General features: G+C 44.2%; 1 protein-coding gene across 2 annotated transcripts; it reads left to right on the top strand.

The window, feature by feature from the left end:
- The first annotated feature begins 8,931 nt into the window (after positions 1–8,931).
- Positions 8,932–22,949, top strand: DIO1 (iodothyronine deiodinase 1). 2 transcript variants are annotated; one of them, XM_061184192.1, is made up of 4 exons: positions 8,932–9,334; positions 16,786–16,929; positions 19,916–20,115; positions 21,914–22,949. In XM_061184192.1, exons 1-4 carry the CDS (start codon positions 8,971–8,973, stop codon positions 21,980–21,982), a joined length of 777 nt encoding a protein of 258 aa, XP_061040175.1. In that variant the 5' UTR covers positions 8,932–8,970; the 3' UTR covers positions 21,983–22,949. The 2 variants fall into 2 exon arrangements, with proteins under 2 accessions (XP_061040175.1, XP_061040176.1); XM_061184193.1 differs by having other exon boundaries at positions 8,932–9,307; positions 21,914–22,947.
- Positions 22,950–25,284: the final 2,335 nt, after the last annotated feature.

Below are 25,284 nucleotides of genomic sequence, written 5' to 3'. Positions count from 1 at the left end.
TATTTATGTTTATATATATACCTATGTGTGAATGCTTGGAGATATTCCCTTAACTCTTATGAAAGCAGTACATTAAATAGTTATTTCATGGAAAAGCTAACTGTTTAGTGAGCAAAAGTCTGATGTACTGCCAGAAATGAAATTCTCAACTAACCTTTCTGTTACTCAGAATTCCAAGCATGCACAAAAAAGTAAAGAACAATATAATGAAATCCCGTATACCATCATCTATATTTACTTATTGCAATTTTGCTATTGATCCCCCTTTTCCTTCTTTCTTTTTATGGTTTTGTGAGGTCACTTTTAAAACTTAAACACATTTGTTTTGAAGAGAAACTTATATTGACTCCATAAAATGGAAAACCATGATCTCTTGCCAGTAATAGAATGTAACCATAATAATAAATAAAATGAAAATCAAAGTTATTAAAAATTAAGAAAATAAACAATAAGATATAAAAGTAATAATGAATTGATTTATACAAATACATACCTGAAAAGTTTTTCAGTGAGAATAAAGGAATAACTTATGATCAATCAGTAATGAAGATATGTATATTAAACTCATTGTCTCTTCATTTAAAATAAGGATTAGTTTCTAGAATAATAAAATGATTCTGTCTTTTGGTTTTGATGTTATAGCACCAAGAATCCCAACTCCCAACACATATCTGCAATTGGAAAGGAAGGGCAAAACATATTTAACCACTTTTTAGATTTCAGTTATGCATATTTATAACTACTTTGTATTCTAAACAATCGTCAGCTTCCAAAGTGATGGTTGATGTACTGCTGAAAATAACAGAATTACTGGAGTTTTGAAATATTTATGGGCAGCCTGTGTAACATGGTGTATCAGAGGTCTACCCCAAGGTCCAATGATTTGTAGGAGGTCTCAGAGAACTTATCATATAGTCATACTCATAGCTATGCTTTAACAGTGAAAGGATACAAGAGAAAATCAGCAAAGGGAAAAGGCACATGGGGCCAAAGTCCAGGGAAAACCTGGCATAAGCTGCCAAGAGTTCTCTCCCAGTGGAGTCACACAGGATACACTTAACTCTTCCAGCAACAAGTTGTGACAACATGGCTGAAATATCGTCTACCAGGGAATCTCATCAGAGAACAATGCCCAAGGTTTCTACTGGGGGCTGGTCACATAGTCATCCTCTGTCTAGCATGTACCTAAATTCCAAATTCCCAGAGGAAAGCAGGTTTTCACAGTAGCTAAAATGTGAAAGGAACCCAAATGTCCATCAACAGATGAAGGGATAAGCAAAATGTTTTATATACATACAATGGAATATTATTCATCCTTAAGAAAGAAGGAAATTTCACAATATGCTACCACATGGAAGAAACTTGAGGACTACGCTAAGTGAAATAAGACAGTCATAAACAGACAAGTACTGTATAATTCCACTTATATTAAGTATTTACAGTAGTCAAAAATCATAAAGACAGAAAATGTAATGGTGGTTGCTAGGAGCTAGCAGGAGGAGGTAATGGAGGATTATTGTTTAATGAGTATCATTTCAGTTTTACAAGATGAAGAGTTATGGTGATGGCTGCACAACAATGTGGATGTTCTTAATGCCACTAAACTATACACTTAAAAATGGTTATAATGGTAAATTTTATGTTATGTGTATTTTATCACAATAAAAAATAAAAATAGGGCTTCCCTGGTGGCGTAGTGGTTGAGGGTTCGCCTGCCAATGCAGGGGACACGGGTTCGAGCCCTGGTCTGGGAAGATCCCACATGCCGTGGAGCGACTGGGCCCGTGAGCCACAACTACTGAGCCTGCGCGTCTGGAGCCTGTGCTCCGCAACAAGAGAGGCCGCGATAGTGAGAGGCCCGCGCATCGCGATGAAGAGTGGCCCCCACTTGCCACAACTAGAGAAAGCCTTCGCACAGAAGCGAAGACCCAACACAGCCAAAAATAAATTAATTAATTAAAAAAAAATAAAAATAAAAATAAAAAAGTAATAGGGCCAGTGATCGTAGATGTAGATCATATAGTTCTAATAACTTTACATAACAACTCTTTCCAAAAAAAAAGGTAAGGGAATAGAAAAAGATACACTATGCTAACACTAATCAAAAGAGAGCTGGAATGGCTATATTACTTTCAGACAGAGCAAACTTCAGAGCAAGGAAAATTATCAGGGATAAAGACATTTTATAAAGATAAAGGGGTCAATTCTCCAAGAAGGCATAAGCTTTAATGTGTATGTGCCTAACAACAGAGCATCAAAATACATGAGGCAAAAACTGATAGAACTGAAAGGAGAAATAGACAAATCCACTCTTATAGTTAGAGACTTTAATACCCCTCTGTCAGAAATGGATGGATCTAGCAGGCAGAAAATCAGAAAGGACATAGGAGAATTCAACAGCACCATTGGTCAACTGGATATAATTAACATCTATAGACCACTTCACCCAACAACAGTGGAGTACACATTCTTCTCGAGCTTACATGGAACATTCACCAAGATAGACAACATTTGAAGCCATAAAACATACCTTAACAAAACAAACAAAAAACAGAAATCATACAATATATGCTGTCAGACCACAGTGGAATCAAACTAGAAATCAATAACAGAAAAGTACTTGGAAAACTCCAGAATACTTGTAGATTAAACAAAACACTTCTAAATAACACAGGGCCAAATAAGAAACCTCAAGAGAAATTAAGAAATATTTTGAACTAAATGAAAATGAAAATACAACTTAACAACATTTGTGAGATGCAGCAGAAGTAGTACCTACAAGGGAATTAATAGCATTGAAAGCATATATTAGAAAAGAAAGGCCCAGGTTCAATTCCTGGTCGGGGAACTGAGATCCCACGAACAGTGCAGTGTGGCCAAAAAAAAAAAAAAAAAAGAGAGAGAGAAATCTAAAATCAATAATCTAAGCTTCCACCTTAGCAATTTGGAAAAAGAAGAGAAAATTAAATTCAAAGTAGTCAGAAGAAAATAAATTAAAATTAGAGCAGAAATCAATGAAACTGAAAACAGGAAATCAATAGGGAAGATCCATGAACCAAAAGCTGGTTCTTTGAAAAGATCAATAAAATTGATAAACCAGGCTAAGTAAGAAAAAAAGAAAGAAGATGCAAGTTTCTAGTATCAGAAATGAAAGAAGGGACATCACTACCGATCCCATGGTTATTAAAAGGATAATAAAGGGATACTAATAATTCTATACCCACACATGTGATAACATAGTAAAATGGACCAATTCTTTGAAAGACACAATCTGTGTAAACTTACACCAGAAGAAATAAACAATCTGAATAGGCCTATATCTTATTAAAGAATTTGAATAAATAATTAATAACCTTCCAAAGCAGAAAAAGTACAGGCTCAGATAGGTTCACTGGTGAATTCTACCAAACAATTAAGGAAGAAATTATACCAATTTTCTACAATCTCATCCAGAAATTAGAAGGAGAGGGAATACTTCCTAACTCATTCTATGAAGCCAGCATTACCCTAATACCAAAACCAGACAAAGACATTACAAGAAAAGAAAATTAGAGGCCAATATCTTTCATGAATATAGATGCAGACATCCTCAACAAAATAGTAGCAAATTGAATCCAACAATGATAAAAAAAATTATACATCATGACCAAGTGAGATTTATTCCAGATATATAAAGCTGGTTCAACATTAAAAAATCAATTAATGTAATCCATTACATAAAAAGCCTAAAGAATAAGAATCACATGATCATATCAATACATGCAGAAAAAGCATTTGACAAAATTCAACACCCCTTAATTATAAAAATTCTCAGCAAACTAGGAATAAAGGGGGAACTTCCTCAACTTGATAAAGAACGTCTACAAAAAACCTACAGCTAACATCATACTTAATGATGTTACAACTAGAAGTTCTCCTGCTAAGATCAGGAACAAGGCAAGAATATACCCTGATAGTTTGCAAACTGGCCCCCTTACATGGAAGGCAGGGAGAGACCAAAGAAAGAGGCAGATCACTCCAGATTGGTAGGTGGCAGGATGGCATTTTAAATAAGCAAGGGAACTTACGAGGCTTGTCTTGGGCAGCCACAAGACAAGTAGATCTCTGAACACACCCACCATTATCTTAAAAGTTTATACAGAGGACTTAACTGGGTTCAGTCATATATACCATCCAGATGGTCTCAACATCACATTACTATCTCAGGCTGCATACTTGGGTAGCTTCTAGCATGGGGAAGGCAAGCAGAACACACATTCCAAAGACAGGGGAGGAGGTGAGGAGGTTCTGATTGCCCAAGTCCAGCTTACAGGTTAACCAGTGGTCATGTCCTCTCAGTAATCTCTTCCAATATCCCCTCTCACCACCCTCTCAACATCATACTGGAAGTCCTAGCTAATGCAATAAAAGAAAAGGAAATAAGTGTATACAGATCAGGAAGAAATAAATAAAGCTGTCTTTGCTCATAGATTACACAATTGTTTATGCAGAGAATCTGAATGGGGCTTGCCTGGTGGCGCAGTGGTTGAGAATCCGCCTGCCAATGCAGGGGACACAAGTTCGAGCCCTGGTCTGGGAAGATCCCACATGCCACGGAGCAACTAACCCCGTGAGCCACAACTACTGAGCCTGTGCTCTAGAGCTGGCGAGCCACAACTACTAAGCCCGCATGCTGCAACTACTGAAGCCCGCGTGCCTAGAACCCGTGCTCCGCAACAAGAGAAACCACCACAATGAAAAGCCTGCGCACCGCAACGAAGAGTAGCCCCCGCTCGCCGCAATTAGAGAAAGCCCGCACGCAGCAATGAAGAACCAACACAGCCAAAAATAAATAAATAAAATAAATTAATTTAAAAAAAAGAAAAAAGAAAATCTGAATGAATTGACCAAAAAACTACTGGAACTAATAAGTGATTATAGCAAGTTTGCATGATACAAGGCTAATGCACAAAAGTCAATTGCTTTCCTATATACCAGCAATGAACAATTGGAATCTGAAATTAAAAATCATAATACCATTTACATTAGCACCCCCCAAAATGAAATACTTAGGTATAAATCTAACAAAATATGTAGAAGATCTATACAAGGACACCTATAAAACTCTGATAAAAGAAATCAAGGAAGAGCTAAATAAATGGAGAGATATTCCATGTTCATGAATAGGAAGACTCAATATTGTCAAGGTGCCAGTTCTTCCTAACTTAATCTGTAGAGTCAACACGATACCGACCGAAATCCGAGCAAGTTATTTTGTGGATATTGACAAACTGATTTCAAAGTTTATACAGAGAGGCAAAAGACGCAGAATAGCTAGCACAATATTGAAGGAGAAGAACAAAGCTGAAAGACTGACACTACTTGACTTCAAGACAATTTAAAGATATAGTCATCAAGAGAGTATGATATTGGCAAAAGAATAGACAAATAGATCAATGGAAAGAAGAGAGAGTCCAGAAACAGACCCACACAAACATAGCCATGTAATCTTTGACAAAGGAACAAAGGCAATACAAAGGAGAAAAGAAAGTCTCTTTGACAAATGGTTCTGGAACAACCAGACAGCCACATGCAAGAAAAGTGAATCTAGGCACAGACCTTACACCTTTCACAAATATTAACTTGAAGTGGATCTTAGACCTAAATATAAAACACAAAACCATAAAACTTGCAGATAACACAGGAGAAAAACTAGATGACCTTGAGTTTGGTGATGACTTTTAGATACAACACCAAAGTCACAATTCATGAAAAAAGAATTAAGTTGGACTTCATTAAAATTAAAAACATCTGCTCTGAAAAAGACACTGTCAAGAGGCTGAGAAGACAAGCTACAGACTGGGAGAAAATATTTGCAAAAGACATAGCTGATAAAGGACTGTTATCTAAAGTAAACGAAGAACTCTTAAAACTCAATGATTAAAAAAAGAACAATCTGATTTAAAAATGAGCAAAAGATTGGAACAGACACTTCACCAAAGAAGATATACAGATGGCAAATAAATATATAAAAAGATGCTTGGGCTTCCCTGGTGGCGCAGTGGTTGAGAATCTGCCTACCAGTGCAGGGGACACGGGTTCGAGCCCTGGTCTGGGAGGATCCCACATGCCGCGGAGCGACCGGGCCCATGAGCCACAATTACTGAGCCTGCACTTCTGGAGCCTGTGCTCCGCAACAGGAGAGGCCACGATAGTGAGAGGCCCGCGCACTGCGATGAAGAGTGGCCCCCGCTTGCCACAACTAGAGAAAGCCCTCGCACAGAAACGAAGACCCAACACAGCCATAAATAAATAAATAAATAAAACCCCAAAAGTTTAAAAAAAAAAAACCCAGTTTAAAAAGATGCTTAACATCGTATGCCATTAGGGAATTGCAAATTAAAACAAGTGAGATACCATTACATACCTCTTAGAATGGCCAAATTTCAGAACACAGACACCATCAAATGCTGGTGAGGATGTGGAACAACAGGAACTCTCATTCATTGGTGGTGGGAATACAGAATGGTGCATCCACTTTAGAAGACAGTTTGGCAATTTCTTACAAAACTAACCATACTCTTACCATAAGATCCAGCAATTGTGTTCCTTGGTATTTACCCACGAGTTGAAAACTTATATCCACGAAAAAACCTCACACAGATATTTATGGCAGCTGTCTTAGTCCATTCAGGCTGCTATAACAGAATACCATACATAGACTGGGTAGATTATAAACAACAGAAATTTATTTCTCACAGCTTTGGAGGCTGGGAAGTCCAAAATCAAGGGATCAGTAGATTTGGTATCTAGTGAGTGTCCACTTCCTGGTTCCTAGACAGCCACCTTCTTGTTGCATCCTCACATGGTGAAGGGGCAAGGGAGCTCTCTGGGGTCTCTCTTATAAGGGCACTAATCCCATTCACTAGGGTTCTACTCTAATTACCTAATCACCTCACAAAGACCCCACCTCCAAATACCATCTTTAGGGATTAGGTTTCAACATATGAATTTTGAGGAGATACAAACATTCAGGCTATAGCAGCAGCTTTATTCATAATTGCCCAAATTTGGAAACAACCAAGATGTCCTTTATTAGGTGAATAGATGAACTGTGGTACATCCAGACAATGGAATATTATTCAATGCTAAAAAGAAATGAGCTATCAAGTCATGAAAAGACATGGAGGTTTCTTAAATGCATATTACTAAGTGTAAGAAACCAATCTGAAAAGGCTACATACTGTGTGATTCCAACAATATGATATTCTGGAAAAGGTAAAACTATGGAAACACTGAAAAGATGAATGGTTGCCAGGGGAGAGGGAGGGATGAACAGGTGGAGCATAGAGGATTTTAGGGCAGCAAAACTATTCTTTATGATACCATAATGGTGGATACATATATATCACATATTTGTCAAAACCCATAGATTGTACACCACCGAGAGTGAACTCTAATGTAAGCTATGGACTTTGGGTGATAATGATTTGTTAACATAGGTTCATCAGTTGTAGCAGATGTACTACTCTGGTGGGATATGGATAGTGCGGGAGTCTATGCACGTGTGGAGGCAGGAGGTATATGGGAACTCACTGTACTTTCTGTTTAATTTGCTGTGAATCTAAAACTGCTCAAAAAATAGCCTATTTAAAAACAAACAACAACAAGAAAAAGCAAGTAACACCAGGGATATAAGATTGCTTTGTACCTGGCAAAATGCTACATACACATGAGGGTTACTATGGCTTGAAGAGGCAGGTGCCTGCACTTTGTGGGCACAGCATGTGGCATTTGCATTGAGATGCTCAGAAAGAGAACATCTTTTGGAGCCAGTTTTTCTTTCTCTAAATAAAGTTTGTGTGCTAGAGGCCAACGTTGACACTTTTTAGAGGTGACAAACACTTTCCTGTCATTCTTCCTTCTGCCCTAACACACAGGTATGTAAATGTCTCAGGAGGGGTAAACTTAAGCTTTGTGAATTAACTCCTTAGAAATTATTAATGGCAGAACTGGCCTGAGGCCACTTCCCCTCTCTGGGCCTCAGTTTCCCTGCTTAAAACAGAAAGTGGTTTTCGATGTTTTCTAAGACACTTTCCCTCTCTGAGCTTCTGTGATTCTTCTCTCAGTTTCTCCAATGAGCCAGGCTCTCTCTGGCTTGTAGTTCTTTGGACGTGTGGCTCCTTCCACCAGGACCACTGACCCCACTTGCCTGGTTTACTGCTTGCTCTTCTGTCTTTCTGGTTTCAGCATAGACATCACTTCCTTGGGGAATTCCTCTTGACCTCTCTAAACAGAATAAGCTGCCCCTTCTCCATGCTCCCATAGCCCCCACTCAACCTCCCTCTCTGTACTTAATACACTAAATGATAATTTTCTGTTTACTTGACCCTTCCCCGCTCTACACTGCACCCTGCCGAGAGCAGAGTGCTGTACTTATTACTCTACCCCCAGTGCTAAGTGGAGGCACAGTTCCAGATTTCCCAGTTCTGTCTACCTGGAGAGCTTCCAGACCCAGATCCTCTGGGAAGGGCTATGCCTCCAGAAACACTCAACCACCAGCTAGAAGCTGTGAGTGGGAAAAGCATCCTTCAGTGGGAAAGAACAATTTACGTTATTAAAAGACTACTTAACATTAGAACTTACAGCAGAGCCTTTCTAAAGAAACACAGAGTCCCTCTAAGTGTGACCTTTTAAAGCTTTTGTTTTTAAAATTTATCAGAGGGAAAATTTAAGATCTGAAGTTTCCCAGTCCAAGTATCTCCCAAAGGCTAAGGCAAAGAATCAGAAATGATCATCAGAACAGACCTTTAGCACCTGGCTTGGAATTTTCCATTCTACTGACAGGAAGGCAAACACCTTCTGTCCTGGCACCTTCTTCATGTCCGGGTTGGCTGCTGCTACCCTGCACCTTTGTTCAGCTCCACCCCTTGTGGCCCGGCGGTTTCCGCTCTGCCCACCGGCCTCAGAGCCAGCTCTGGCTCTGCCATAATGGGGCTGCCCCTGCCAGGGCTGTGGCTGAAGAGGCTCTGGGTGCTCTTTCAGGTGGGCCTGCACGTGGCCATGGGCAAAGTGCTTCTGACACTGTTTCCCGGGAGAGTCAAGCAGAACATCCTGGCCATGAGTGAGAAGACTGGCATGGCCAAGAATCCCCACTTCTCCTATGAAAACTGGATCCCCACTTTCTTCAGTGCCCAGTATTTCTGGTTCATCCTGAAGGTCCGTTGGCAGCGACTGGAGGACATGACAGAGCAAGGGGGTCTAGCCCCAAACTGCCCCGTGGTCCGCCTGTCAGGACAGAGGTGCAACATCTGGGACTTCATGCAAGGTCAGGAGGCTGGTCCACGCTTGAGAGGTGCTTGGATGGGGGTGCTTGATGGGGGTGGGCAGGTGGGTTGGAGAGCCTGAATGCTACTAACCCAGCTGCTCCTATTTTGGCTTCTTGTCCTCTTCCCACTTCCTGAAACTCGCACCTCTCCTGGGTTCTGTTCTTCTAAGTGGCATCGTCCCCTTCCCAGGTAATCAAACTGCAAACCAGCCACACTGGCTGTCAGCTCCTTCAGCACCTCTCTTACTGCACAGTCACTCTGCCTGGGATGCTCTTCACTGCCACCCCACCCCACCCCCCAACCCCCCACCTGGTCCACTCCTGTTCATCCTTCAGACTCTTGCTCAGTGACACTTCCTGCAACAAGCCAACCCCCGGTCCCCTGGACTAGGTTACTCCCTCTTCTATGCTTAACATCCTAAACTTTTCTTTATCACACCCATTGTGGTTTGTAATTATGTGTGGGTATTTGATTAATGTCTGTCCCCTTCACTAGCCTGCAAGCTCTGTGCAGGTGGAGATCATGCCTCTAACTCACTATTGGGTCTCCCTGGCTGCTGCTGGCTCATGGTAGTTGCTCAGTAAATATTTGTTGAAGATCTCTCTCTCTCTCTCTCTCTCTCTCTCTCTCTCTCTCTCTCTTCCAGGTAAACCAGCTCTATTTGGGTTCTTAAAGGCCTCTCTGGTCAGTTTTCTCTTTTTGTCCTTCCTCCTCCCCGTCTTGCCCTCTCTTCCCACCGAACTTGTGGATGGCTGCCAGATTCCCCTTCCACAAGCACATCCCTGGACGACTGGTACCCCAGCTCACCAACCTTCAGCAGCCCCCATCTGCACTTGGGATGAAACCCAGGCTCAGCCTTGTGCTGAAGGTCCTCCCTGATCTGACTCCAGTTTTTCTTCCCAACTTCACCTGCAGGCTTCCCCTCAGGCCCACTGCCTCCAGATGAACTGCTTGTTCTTGTACATCCCTTGTGCTTTCCCTTCTCTTTGCCTTTGCTGATGTTGTTGGCCCTTCCCCTCTGTCACCAACACTCCTCATCGTCAGGGTCCTGCTCTCGTGCCTCCCCCTGTGAAGCCAGCTCAGATCCCTACACTGAGGCCCGCTCTCCCTCCCTTCTGAACTCATGGATCTCTGCTTGCACCTCTCCTGGACATTGATCCTTCCTACCCAGCACCTGGCTACCGAAGCTCAAGTGTCATCCTTCTGCCCAGTGGGGAGGCTTGGGACAGGACTGTGTCTCATTCATCTCTGAATTCCCAGGGTATAGACACAGCAGAGTAGAGAAGGTTCCTGAGGCAGCTGGCTAATCTAGTGATTTTCAAAGCGTGTTTTTTGGAACCCAAATCCCACACATGTGCTTTACTACATAGAGTTCCCTGGTCAAAATAGTTTGGGAAACACTGCATACTATACTCTCCTCCTGGAAGTTCATCGTGCACATGAACATATAAAGGGCTCCAAGACACCCTGAAGCTTAAAAACAAACAAAACTTGAAAAAACTTTAACACAGCACTGACTAATTTTCCTAACATACACATACAACTCCCCACTCTCCACCAGAGGAAAATCTTATCATCATCATATTGGTTCCAAAGAACAACCTCTGGGAAATGCTGACCTGATCCAATGCTCTCATTTTAAAACGGAAATGGAGGAAACTGAGAGCAAAGGTTACAGGGCCAGTGAGAGACCAAGTCAGACCCAGAATCAGGGCTTCTTCACCCTGTTTTTTCAATACACCTCAACAGACATTTGTGAGTGCTCCCTACGAGCCAGACCCTTAGCTAGATGCCAGGGACTCAGAGCTAGGAAAGAGCTTGCTGTTTTGCTTGAGGAATGTATGGTTCCACGGAACAGACAGATGTAATAAACAAATCCGTACAGTTCCATGAGGCGGGCAGACAAAGGTATGAACTTTGCCTACAGGGCTTGGAAGATTTCCTGGAGGAGGTGGCTTTGAAGTTAGGCCTTGAAGAATGAGTCAGATTTTTATAGCTTGAAAAGAATGTTTCAATCAGACGGAAGGGGAAGAGTTTTTTGCTCATGACTTTAAACCATTGTGCTGAAATGACCTCTATTTATTCAATAAACATTCACTAAGTGACCACTGATAATAAGAGCAATGAGAATAATAGCTAATCTTTACTGTGCGTCTACCTCGTGCCAAGCACTGTGATAGAACCAGGCCAATTTGCTGACTTTTGATGGTCTAGTGATCAGTTCCATGAAAGCCAACTTGCCTCACAGCCAATTCACAGCATTCACTTGCTTATTTTAACTGTTTACTTTCCAGTGAGCCAGTGTACATTTTAAAGACTGTTCTATTTGTCTCTGCTCCCTGCTGCTACACCTGAAACTGAAGATGGAGAGAGAAGGAGTCTGAGAGACAAAAGAAAACTCTATTTATAAAATAGGGTTGGCTTTCAGCACATAGGCCCAGAGTCCCCTGAAATAATAGATACTGACAACACAGAAATCAACACAACTGGAAGATCTCATAACTCACAGAGGGAGATGATGGAGTGGGAGAGGGAACCCAGCAGTTCTGGGAGGAGTCGGGTGGGGTAGGAAGGTGGTCAGGGGAAGTTTTCCTGGAGACGAGGATGGTGAGCTGATGGTCTAGGGACCGAAGCCTTGAGGTGGGTAAGGAAGAGGAGAGTGGTGACCAGAGCAGCGCAGAGGGGAGGAGCAGCAGAGGTCTGATATGTGGAGGGGCTTCAGTCAGTTTGGCAGAAGTGGGGTGTGGGAGGTATGAAGGGGTGAAGAATGAGGCTGGAGACATCATCAGGGATCAGAGCTTGTGGGGCCTCATGCGTCTTAGCAAAGAGGGTATCCTTTATCCTGTTTTGGTGAGTTCTAGAAGGATTTTCAAGCAGGAAGTTAACATGATCAGTTCTGCTTATTAGAAAGACATTCTGTAAGTGTTTTGGAAACCCACCAGTTCACTAAAAAGCTCTGTTGTATGCTTTAGGTATAAATATGAACTCATTTTAGAGCCATAGACTGGAAAGTCTGGAAAACTCTTTACAGATAATCTAAAGCAACCTTTACATTTTTCAGATGCAAAGGCCCAGGAAGGTAAAGGACTTGCTCAGAGTCACACAGAGAGTTCCTGTAGAGTGAGAACCAGACTTGAGCCTTATGACTCTCAGCTAGTGTACATTCTGTTGTTGGATAAAACAACAGAGGCTCAGAGAAATTCCCAGCCACCTCTTATCCTCTGCATGTACATGCACACACAAGACATACACACGCTCTCAGACACACATGCACCACAAAACATTGATTAACTGGCATGTTGGGGTAGAAGGCAAGTCCAGATGATTTCTTTTCTTGGAACCTAGCAGTTAATCTGAAACAGGATTTATTTCAGCCCCCATTTAAAATCTTCTAAAATCTCTCCAAGTATACTTACGAGGGGTCAACTATAAACTGGCTTTCTCTGCTGAGAGAGCCTGGCGTGGAGAGTTGATTTACTGGTTTGGGGGTCAACCAGTAAGTTAACCAATGGTGGGTTTGAGTCTAGTGCTACCACAGAGCTGTTTTCCCACTTATACAAACAAGCTGGACTTGAAGTCCTTGCCTGATGTTCTTGAACTGGTGTCCTCTGCACTGTGGCCTGTGGACATGGGCAGGGTGCCAGCCGCCGGTACAGACACCCACTTGCGCCCATCCTTCCTCTCTCTGCTACCAGGAAAGCAGGGAACTAAGTTTAAACTTTGCCCTCAGTACTGGTCACTGCACCCAGACACACTATAAATAATTAAACAAATGGCTCTGTTTCTTCCAGTGTCCTAACCAGTGGATGTTGAAATTTTTTTATCCAATTAAGAACAAAATTCCAGACAGCTCATATTTTGCACAGGTCCTGACCTTAAATCTCCTCTGTTCTTATCTGAAGGGTGACTCCCTGGGGTCACTGGAGGCCAGTGGCCGGCCACTTGGTCATGACTGGCCTCTGAGCCTCTCCTGCTGTGACCTGGGCAAACCCTTCACATGGGTGAGGATGCAACCAACTGAGGCCCTCTCAATGCCTCCTAGGGCCTCCTATGAGGAAATCTGTGAGACAAGGACAAGGAGAACTTTGTATCTCCAGAGAAACTGGCCTGCTTCCTCCTCAGGTACTGAAAAATGAGGAATATATAAGAAATCATGTTTCTCCTTTTCCTTGGCCACCTGGAAACTCAGAGTCAAATGTTAGCTCAGTTATACTGAATGCATGAGACCTGTTCTGTGCCTCCCAGAGGGCCATGGTTTTTAAAAATTTTTATTTGATATTTTATTATCATATGTATAAATAAATAATTTTATTTATTATATGTATAAGCTGCTTCAAATCCTTTGCAGAACGAGGTGAGGGAATAACTAACCCAATAAACCACAAGTAAGTTAAGATGCTCTCTACTCCCCATCCATCAACAAGTCCTGTCAGTTCTACCTTTTCCCCTTCCCCACTGCACACAAACTAGCCCAGACTCCCATTATTTCTCATGTGGATTCCACCACCTCCCCCTAACTGCCTCCATTCTCACCCTCAGTCCTTTTGCCATTGAGCAACCAGAGTGATCTTCAAGTGTAAGCTGATCATTTTTCATCTCACAGCCTACTGTAGCAGTCAGAGTTCTGCCTTGCAAGCAACAGAAACTCACTCTGATTTTCTTAGTCATACACATTTATACATGTACAAAGTGTATTAGAAAGATGTTGCAGGCTCCCCAGAATCAACCACAGCTGGAGCACTGGGACTGGACCATCTTTTAGCATCAACAGTTGGGCCTGGAAGCTGCTGTCACTGTGGTTGCCATGGGAATTCGTCACCACTATAGGACTCTGCCATCCCTGACAGGGCACTACCACTGGGCCATGGATGAATTCTACCATCTCAATAACTCCAGAATCAAAGAGCTATGTGAGAGAGTCCAATCAGCCTGGGTCACTGCCTGTGCCCTGGCTGCTGGCAGCGAGAATGGACCTGGCCCCCCTGCCTTCTACAGAGCAAGGCTGGGCACACTCCCCCATCAATAGTACACAAAATAGGGAATTCCAAGGAGGAAGGAGGGCTAGAGACTGAGCAGCCAAAATTGCAACAAATATCCACCATCCTTGCTTTATCTCCATGATGTCCCCTTGTACCTGGAAGAAAATCCAGATTCTATACAAGGCATAGGAGAGCCTGCCTGCTTTGGCCCATACCTACCTCTCCAGTCATGTCTCTCATTGCCCCTGGCCTGGTTCCAATCACAGCGGCCTTGCAGGTCCTTGAACACACCAAGCTCTGTCCCTCTTTGGGCCTTTGGACATGGAGCCCCTTTGCCTGGAATGCTCTTCTCCTCCCTTTGCCCATATGTAGCTGGCTCTTTCCTGTTTCTCAGGATAAATGGCATCTCCTCAGAGGCCTCCCCCGACCCACCTGTCTCAAGGAGGTCACTCCTTTATAGTCTCTTTTGTGACACTTATCACAACTTGAAATTACTTCATTTTTGCATGTGCTTGCTTCCTGCCTGTCTCCGCATTAAACAGAACTCCAGCTGCATGCAGGCAGAGACCTGCTGTTCTCGCCCTCTGCTGAATCCCCAGTGTGTGGCAGAGAACCTTGCACATTATGAGCGCTGAATAAATGCTTGTAATGGAATGAGAGTCTGCTTGATGTTGGGAATATGAGGAAGAATGAGGAACAGGCCCTACCCTCAGGTGCAATGAGTAGCCTGGGGGATACAGACACAAACCGTGTCACAGTGCGGGACCTGCCATGCTCTATCTAATAGGTGTATGGTAAGGGCTCAGCAATGTCAGCTCTGGTCATAAGTAGCCACAGGGTGCTAGCAGCTCCCTAGAGTTACCCCCAATCTAGGCTGGGGGAGTTACAGAAGACTCCCACCAGGGCTGACTTCATGGGCATGGGACCAGTGAATCATACAGGGTGCCATGTTCAGAAGGGCCCTGAGCTTGGGCTGAATGCTCTGCAGTAGCTGTCTTGAAATTCTTAATAGCTTTATCTTTAATTTGCATTTTGTAAGAGAAGACTTTTCCACAATGGAACACGCCCTGGAGACTTGGAGCCTTGGCTCACACAGGCTCCTGCTTCCCACAGCCTCCCTGCCCCCAACATGTTCTCTAAGGCCCACTCCTCCACTCCCAGTGCCCCAGCCTATCCAGCCTCATTCCTGCTCCCACCCAGTGACTGCTACCACCTTCTGGCCCCAGAGAGGGCCTGGACCAAGGTATGGGAAAGGTTAGGGTCAGGTGTGGGCATCCCACCGCATCTCATACTAGGGCGTGGAGGTGGTCATCCCCAGCCTGGGCTGACGGCGCCATGAAGCAACTTGGCAAGTGACTGGGGTTGACTTGGCGGGAGAAGCTTTTTGCCCCCACTCCCCTCATCAAGGTACCTAGCATGTCCCTGCATGGAGGTTGCAATAGTCTGTGGGTTGGGGTGATGGCAGGTAGGAAGATGATATGTCTGGCTCAGTTTCTGTGCTCCTGGCTGGGACATGGTGTATTGGTCTGGTGGCTGGAGGGAAAGGAAAGCTGGTAGCCAGCAGCCACAAGCACACATACACATGTGCACAGAGTTTGGGGGCTCCTGGGTGACTGCGAGAGTCTGCATTCGCCCTATGAATATCCCTGTGTCCAGGGGAGCATGACATTAAACAGCAACTAAAAAGCAGCATGCCAGGGCAAGAGAGATACTGCACAAGAAAACTTTATATTTTAATGTATTTAATGGCACTTTCTCCCACTTTTTGAACAAGGGACTCTGCATTTTCATTTTGCCCTGGCCCAGCCAATTATGTAGCCAGTCCCCACGCTTCACTCCCCTTTGTGGAGTCTCCTCCACTGCTCCCCACTTCACAGGGAGGAGATGAGAGCTAAGAACATAAGAGCTTACATTTATTGAGCACCTACTATGGGCAGGCACCATTTTAAGCCCTTTTCTGTTTTAACTTATTTAATCCTTAGAACAAGCCTATAAGGTAAGTATTGGTATTATGTCCATTTGTGGGTGAGGAAACTGAGGTGTTTTGAACGGAAAGAGCACCAAATTGAGAATCTAGAAGCCACAATGTTAATTTTAACTCCATCATTGACCTGCTGTGTGACATGCAGCCAGCCTATAAACCAGGGGAAAAATATCACCCACCTTGTAGTACACTAATTACAGCAATGAGAGAATAGATGTGTGCCTGCCTTATAAACTGCATGAAAGGGACTCTCCTCGTCATTATTTTAATTACCACCCAGTGAGTGCAGGTGGTCTGCTGAGACCACCTGATAGAATCCCCTCATTTTGGAGAGGAGTAAACTGGCTCCAGCCTCTGCTAAATCATGCACTCTAGGCTTCCATCCCGCACTGTGCCCTGGCTCCATCTTAAAGGGGAAATAAAGGTAATAGAATGAAAGCAGGAGTGAAGATGGTGCTTGCAAAAGAAATGCTGTGTGTTGATTATTGGTTGATCATGGTTCTATTTGTTTCAGGCAACAGGCCATTGGTGCTGAATTTTGGAAGTTGCACCTGACCTTCATTTATTTTCAAGTTTGACCAATTCAAGAGACTTATTGAAGATTTTAGTTCCATAGCAGATTTTCTCATCATTTACATTGAAGAAGCACATGCATCAGGTAAAAAAGAGATTTCCTGCCTCTACCTCTTCCCTCTCTCTCTCCCCCCTTTGCTCAAGGTTGGGGGTAGGGAGTAGAGGAGGAGAGAGAGAAAGAGCCGCTATTTGTTGAGGACCTACCATCTCCCAGTCCCTGCTAGGTTTACCCACCACTCGCTAACTCCACAGTCTGTGCTCTCAACTAGGCACACAGAGCAGAAAACCTGGAGTGACAGGTCTAGCTGGGAGAGCATCTAACATTCTGAATGGATAAATAGGGAAATCAAGGGAGAGGAGCTAATATGAGGACAATCACAAGGAATTTAGACCTGAAATGTCACAAGTGAAATGGCGGCTCTATAGCAATCTGTGAAATCCATTCCAAGACTCTCCAAGCTCAAAGGGACTTTGTGGTTCATCTCGGACAGTGGTTCCCAAGCATTAGTGAGCACCAGAAGCACCTGGAGGGCTTGTTAAAGCAGACTTCTGGACCCCACCCCAGAGTTCGAGTTAGATCTGTGGTGGGGCCTGGGAATTTCCATTTCTAACCAGCTCTGGGTGACACTGAAGCTGCGGATTGGGGACCACACTTTGAGAACCACTGCTCTGGGCCAGCTTTTACCTGGGGCTGGGATCCTTTCTTCAGCCCCTAATAGGTGATGACTCATCTTCATTACCTCATGGGAAATCTTGTTCCTTTGCTGCACAGCTCTGTTTGTGAGAAAGTCCTCCCTTACAATGGGCAGACATGTCCCTTCCTGAAACTTCTACAGCTTGGTCTAAGCCCCTTGAACTTTATAAGATGGTCAGACACATCCCTGTCTCTCTGATTTTCATGGGGACTGAACACATGAGTTTGGCCCAAGTCTCAAACCCAGAGATTGGAGAAGGCAAGAAGGCTCATGTGGCTGAGTGGAACGAGTCATTTACTCACCCATCTCCCCACAAGATGAGAGGCTGTTTTGATCATCTGTCACCCAGCACCTGGCAGAGTACATGTCACAGAGTCAGTGCTCAGTAAAAGTTGGGTGAATAAGTGAGCATTTAGGCCAGTATTAGCCTTGCTGGCTTATCCATGTGTTGTAAGTATAGAGATTGCTATTGATTAGTTTTCAGCAAAGCTGGTCCAGCAGCCCTTTCCCCAGTGTGGTCCTTGGATCCCTCATGTCTGATCCATCTGGGTTGCTTGTTGAAAATGCATATTTCATGGCCCCACCCTAGGCCCACTGCATCTTAATTTTTATGCACCCAGAGGTTGGAGAACTGCTTTCAACCTAACACCCTGTTCATTTAGCTGGCCATTTCTATCCTCATTTAAGGCTTTGGGGCAACTTAAAATATTAGCATAGGGTAACGGGTACATGGAGGTTCATTAAACTGTTCTCTCTACTTTTATGTATATTTGAACATTTCCAAAATAAAATTCAAAACAAACAGCATAGGTATCAGGAGAGCAAAGGCAAGCACAATGTGCCTCTTTGTTAAATACCCTTTGGGAGAGCAGCCGCCATCAATTAAAGAAAGAGAACTTGGGCACTTACAGGTGTCTGTGGTCTCCACGGTTGAGAAGAGGCGATGCCTTGATGTTCTCATAGCTGATGGCCAAAGCGCTGCCAAAGCTGACTTACCTGTGGGGTCAGCGCTGCTCAGTCTTTAGAGTGCACTCAAGTCACCTGGTGATCTTATAAAGATGCAGATTCTGGCTCAGGGGGGGCTGCGGAGGGGCCTGAGACTTGGCATTTTTACTCAGCTCCCCAGGTGGTGCTGAGGCTGCTAGCCCAGGGACCACACTTTGAGTAATAAGGTCGTAGAGGATCCCGCTTCGATCTCTAAAAGTACACATTGCAAACTGCAACAAAAGGGGTTGGATCGTCCCAGAAATTGTTTCTGGTCCTGATACCTGTCTCCTCCCCCATTTCTCCTGGAATCAGACTGAGCAGGTTTAACCCTTTCCTGGACCCAGGGCTGTCCACCTCAAGCCACTGAGAAATTTATCCTGAGAGCTGGGTTTCCTAGGGGAAGCGTACTGAGCAGAGAGGACTCTGAAGCACGGAGCAGGTGGAGCCAGTTCTGCTGATGGACTTCAGCAACTTATATTACCCTGGGAGGCAACTATTAGTATAAATGCAAGCCACGTGGCTTCTGAAAGAACCGTCTACCCAAGTAGAAGGGCAAGGCCAGTAGCAGTTTATGGTTATTTTTTCAACCCGTGGGCCCATTAGCTAATGAGTACCATCTCTTTAAGTAGGCAGATGGGCACCTTGGCAAACGAGGCCAATTGAAAATCCCCTTCCATTTAAAGTGAAGCAGCTTAAATGGGTTTGGTTTGGGGGTCGGGGGGGTGCATCTCCAGAGCAAAGTAGTAGAATACCTGCAGTATAGAATGAAAACTGCAAAAAAAAAAAAAAAAGAATGAAAACTGGCTTCTTTCCCACCTGTCTGCTATTTGGGGGCAGTCAGGCAAAATAAACCAATATCTTTCAAGTATCTACTATGAACCAGGCAGAGTACTGGGAATTCTATAATGTTCTCTCATGTAAGCCTCACAGCCATCTGCAATGTAGGTTCTGTTAATCCCATTTAACAGATGGGAAAACTGAGAATTTAAAGAGATTTGAAGAGCTCGCCCAATATCACACAGCTGGGTGTGTCAGGGAAGGCTTCCTGGAGGAGATGGTGTTACAGCAGTGGTTCTCAACTGAGGGTAATATTTGTCCCGCAGGGGACATTTGGCAATGTCTGAGACATTTTTGGTTGTCACCAATTGAAGGCAGGGGGACGCTACTGACATCTAGTGAGTAGAGACCAGAGATGATGCTCAATGCCTTACAACACACAGGACAGCCCCCGTATCAAAGAATTATCTAGCCCAAGTTGTCAATAGTGCCAAAGTTGAGAAGTCCTCCATCTGCAACCCTCAGTTAAAAGTGTGTGTGGCGGGGGTGTATTTGGCCGGCAGGAAGTGGGTGCCATGCCTGTGGGGCTGCTGTCCGGCCTTTCTCTTACAGATGGCTGGGCTTTTAAGAACAACGTGGACATCAAGAATCACCAGCATCTCCAGGACCGCCTGCGGGCAGCCCGCCTGCTGCTGGACAGGAGCCCCCAGTGCCCCGTGGTGGTGGACACAATGAAGAACCAGAGCAGCCAGCTCTACGCAGCGCTGCCTGAGAGGCTGTACGTGCTCAAGGACGGCAGGATCCTGTACAAGGTGGTGACGTGGGGCAGGGCGCCAGGGAGGGCGAGGACAAAGACAGGGCTTTGTATCCAACCTCAGAGAAGGAAACTGCCTTGCCCAAGGCCACACTGCACAGGCTCTGATTTCAATTCCAAATCCTCTGGGATGGGATAGGAGTGGCAGGGTTTGAAGCTGCTAATCCCTGAGACAGGCCTGAACATGGAAGGGGGTGTAGAGGCCAGAAGAGAACCAACTCTGCAGTTAGGAGCTGGAAACGCTGAAGCAGGAATTCGAGACAGGCATTACGTCCAGGCTTCTTTTCTGGTGATCGTGTCACCACCCTTCAATGCTTCCAGCCTGGCGAGGGTGAGGGGAGTTAGCACAGCCTCCAACCCTGTGGGCACTGGTAGCCTCCCCTGAGAGGATGGAAATTAAGTTTTATAGCTGCTGAAGGGATTCAAGCCTTGGCAAGCACATGAAGCCCAGCCATGTGGATGCTCCTCTACCCTTTGTAACGGAAGTGCCCCCGATTCTCCATTCATACCCTTCGCTAACGTGCCACAGTGCAACTGTTTTCACTCACCGTGTTCACGTGGTCAGGCAGGCCCTACTCACACAGGTGAAACAAGCAACAACCTGCAGATGAATCCTCAGGGTGCTAAGGGTCACAGCACGAGGATTCAGGTCCTTCCTTTCCTCTCTCCTGCGACATGGTAGTAAAGTGGCACGATTGAGGCAAGCTAGGTACCGAGTCCCTACCCTGGAAAGTGCTGGAAACACAAACACAAATTTAAAATGGCCCACATCTTACCTCAAGGTGCTCACAGTTGAGGTGATAAGGAAGACACAAATAGAACGTTAACGTGGCCCGAGTGCTGTGAGACTCCAGAGCAGGCATCAGCAAAGCTTTTCTGTAAAGGGTCAGATAGTAAATATTTTCAACTTTGTGGGCCAAATAATCCCTGTCGAAATGATTCAGTTCTGCTGTTATAGCACAAAATCAGCACAGACAATATGTAAATGAAAGGGTGTGAGACATCAGGACAGATTTGGCTCTCAGACTATAAATTTTCTGAACGTCGGGGAAAGGTAGGCCTTTCAGAGGAGATGAAAACTGAAGCCAGCCACATAAACGTGGTGAGTGAAAACCATTGCAAGTATAGGGGAGAGGGTGGGGAGAGGCACTGAGACACGTTAGGGAAGGGTGTGAATGGAGAATCGGGGGCACTTCTGTTACAAAGGGTTCATTCTGGACCAAGGAGTTTGGCCTACATCTCAGGGCAAAAGAGAGCCACTGAAGAGTTTTGAGCAGGGGAGAGGCACAGTCAGATCCGTACTTTAGAAAGGTGATGGCCTATTGGGTGAAGAATGGATGGAGGGAACAGGGGCTGAGGACTGGGGGTGGGGGGAGGTGTGGCAGCTGCCCAAACAGAAGATGGAGAGGGCTGAGCTGGGGCTGTGGGACTGGAGAGGCAGAGGTGGTTTGATGTAGAGTGGGCAGAACTTGATGTGAGAGGTGGAGAAGAAGATAAGGCTGGTCAAAAGGTCTGACTGTGGAAGAGAAGCTTATTTGTATAGACCCCTTTCTCCTTTTAAAACTATTCACTTTACCTGCTCTGGTTTTCCTCCTGCTTCTCTGTCCAGTCTTCCCATTAAGTGTTGGTGCCACTCCACATGGGTGATCTCAACCACCTCATGGGTGCCTGCCTTGACTACACCATCCTGATGACTCCCACATGTATATCACCAGCCCAGATTTCTCAATTAAGCTCCAGACCTACATATTCCTGCAAGGTGGAAATCTGGAAATGCTGACTCATTTCTCTTGCAGGGTAAACCTGGCCCTTGGAACTACCATCCAGAAGAAGTTCGTGCTGTTCTGGAAAAGCTCCACAGTTAATCTGGACAGACCCCCCAGTTCTAGGTGCTCGGCAAGAGGGCTCCTCAAGGCTTGGCTTGCCCCCCATCCCAGCTGACATTTACCTCTTGACCTGTGTCCCCAGCTGAATCACTAGCCCAGATTTTTCTTATCCAAGCAAACAACTGTTACAATGAGAAAATGAAGCTGCAAGTGAGCTGAGTGTTAAAGAAGGTACAACTCCACACTGCCCCCACCGTGGAGACCTTGTTCATTGCACAATGTCTCGGTGTGAGAGCAGGCGCACTCCCTGGGCTTCCTTCTGAACTCCAGCCACTCCACTATGGCATTCCTTAAATGAAGTAACTTCATTTTACCAAATTTGCCATTTATGGAATTGATAATTTAAGAACTAAATTGGTTTTTAGAACTAAGCATGGGGATAACTCCAGGTGTTTAGAGAGAGATGAGGAATTTAAAGAGAAAGGAGTAGGAATGGGAGCAGACAGTACAAATGGTAACCCTTCCCTTGCCAAAAGATTTAAACCAGAAAGTGGTGGGGGTGATGAGAGGTGAGTTTCCCTGGTAATATGTCTTCAATTCTACTGTAGAAGAGGAGGGTACTCACTTTACCATCTTTGAATATATTTCATAGAAGTCTGGCTCTCCATACCCGGGAATCTTCTACTATCTTCACTTACCAAGAGCCACTTGCGGGGAGGACTGGCTTCCTAAAAACATTATAACCTTGACCAAACTAGACCATAGGCACTACAGAGCTGTCATTCAGTTATGCAGAAGCTCATATCTGAAATTCGGCTTCTCTGATTTCTTCACAAGTCTCCTAATGGTCATTTGTGTTAGATTACATCAGACTAATGGATAACCACTGATATTGATCTGTTTTAACTCTGCCTCTTTTCATATTTGTTTATGATGGCCACAGCCTAAAGTACACACAGCTGTGACTTGATTTGAAAGAAAATGTTTTAAGATGCAGCAAGCTAATACAGAATGATTAAAAAATATCAGGCTATTTTAGGTGGCTTCAGTGTGATCTTTACACTGTCTTTTCTAACGTGTGTCAGCTTGTTCTAGCTTTTATTATAGACAAATGTAGTCTGATCAGCAAAAATAACATATGGTGGAAGGCCCTCCTTTGGAGGGAAGGACACTCAGTCTCTCTGTGTTACCTGTCTAACATGGTTTTGTCTTGTGAACTCCTTGCCAGGCAATGTCCATATTGGAGTCAAATTACGTTCACAACATGACATAGTAGAATGGACTTGGGAAGCATTTTTTCTAACATGAAAATACATTCTCCTTGGCTCTGCCTTAGTTGATACATGTTATTATTAATGTCGTTATTTTACTTTTTAAAAAATAGTTGTTAATCATCTATCAGGCACAGACACTTTCAGATATGTAGTCTTATTTAATCTCTATATATCGCAAAGAGGAGATTATTAGCCCCGTTTTACAGATGAGGAAACCAAGGCTCAGAGTTAAGTAACTTGTGGAAGGTCTCAGAACCAGTAAGTAACAAGCTGAGATTCAAACCCCATCTCTAACTTCAAACCAGAGTCCTAGCTGTGCTCCCTGCTGGCTGTGTGACTTTGATTAAGCTGCTTTTGTATCTTGAACTATTACAAAACAGGGTATGAATAGGGCCTACCCCACAGAGGATTCATGAGTAAAGCACTCAGAACTGTGCCTGACTTGGAGAAAATGCCATCGAAGTGTTGGCTCTTATGGTTACCATCATTATTGTTCCACAACTGCCTCCTTGGGCCCCCTTCAATTCACATCTATAAGTGCATAGAAATATCCCAGTTTTAAACAAATAATAGTAGCTGGAACTGAGGAGTTTTCAGAAAGCTAAAATAGATCCCAAACATTCCAATTCAATTCTCTTCATTGTAATAATGCTTCAGACATTAATTGAGCACTGATTCTTTTCTGGGTGCTGAGTGATGATGCAAAGATGACAAAGTCCAGCTTTGGTCCTCCAGCAGCTTAACCTCCTAGGGCAGGGGGGATGGGGGTGGATATACACTGCAATAACCATAATTCAGGGTGGACTATGATGGGTTAGAGTGAAGACTGAAGCTCAGAGAGCACAGAGGAGAGAGCAACCCCTCTGAGCTGGGTGCGTCTAGGAAAGCTTTGTGGGGGTGGGAGCCTCTGGGCTTGGCCTTCAAGGATCCCTAGGACTTCTATAATCTGGGATGGGAGCCTGAAGAGTATGGGAGGGAGAAGAGCATTCAAGTGGGCTAAACAACATGGGCAAAGGTGGGAAAAAAACCTGCCCAGGAGACTGCAAGAGGTTTGAATCCAGTTCTAATTCATGATCAAGAAAGGGCTTTTCTATTTGAAGGTGACCTCTCTGGGTCTGGGTAACAAGAATGATCTTGTTATCCAGAGGAAGTAAAAGAAGCTTGTTAATATGTCTTGTCCCACTCTGAGTACAGTTTGCATTCAGAACTTCAACTGATTTGAAGAATCTTCTTCAAAATACCATGCCGGTCTGCTTTCAGCAGGAGGGTTTACCTTTAGTTCACTTATTCTCTAAGGGTGATGACCTTTGTGGTACCTGGCTTTATGTGGGATTCTGAGCCTACACCCCATTCTAGCTGATGCAAGACACTGCCTTATGTGCCTGGCAGGAGGCCCAGGAAACTCAGGCTCTGACTCTCAGAAATTGGCAGATGCCCTCGGAGTGGCCCAGTGACTTTAATGCTTGTTCAACTCCCCAGAGTCAGCCTCTCAATTGGTTCCTGGCCATAGAAAACTTTATTTCTGCTAAGTTCAGCCATTAACTTCAGAAGGTGTATTAAAATATTTTATCCAGCATTGTTAGATGTTCGATTCCAGGATATCCAATTGGCCATATAGATTACATCATTGAAAGTCTCAAGTATGCAGTTTTTTGAAGAAGGGCACATGGATCCTGTATTCCCTGAAGTCTTACATGCTTCTAACGACCAGCTGTTGTCCTTAAGCCTGAAGGATATCTGGCTGGGTTTCAGATTCTTATGTTTCAGTCTCTTTACCTCAGAGATTTGTGGACATTGTTCCACTGTTGTCTAGCTGTTATGAGAGGAAAAGTCTGAGACCAGCCTAATTTATTTCCCCTGGCACTTACTTGCTTTTATTCTGCCTGGAAACTTGTCAGATTCTTTCTTCATATTTGAAGTTCAGTAACTTCACCAAGATGTAGTCTAGTGTTGATTGTTCTATGACAAAATTTACTGCTGTGGTCTGAATGTTTGTGTCCCCTCAGAAATCATATGCTAAATCTTAAAGCCCAATGTGATAGTGTCAGGAGGTGGGGCCTTTGGGAG

Source organism: Eubalaena glacialis, chromosome 3 (assembly GCF_028564815.1).
Source record: "Eubalaena glacialis isolate mEubGla1 chromosome 3, mEubGla1.1.hap2.+ XY, whole genome shotgun sequence".
NCBI lineage: Eukaryota > Metazoa > Chordata > Mammalia > Artiodactyla > Balaenidae > Eubalaena > Eubalaena glacialis.
The sequence above is the reverse complement of the archived record's forward strand: the minus strand, read 5'-3'. Positions and strand labels throughout refer to the sequence as shown.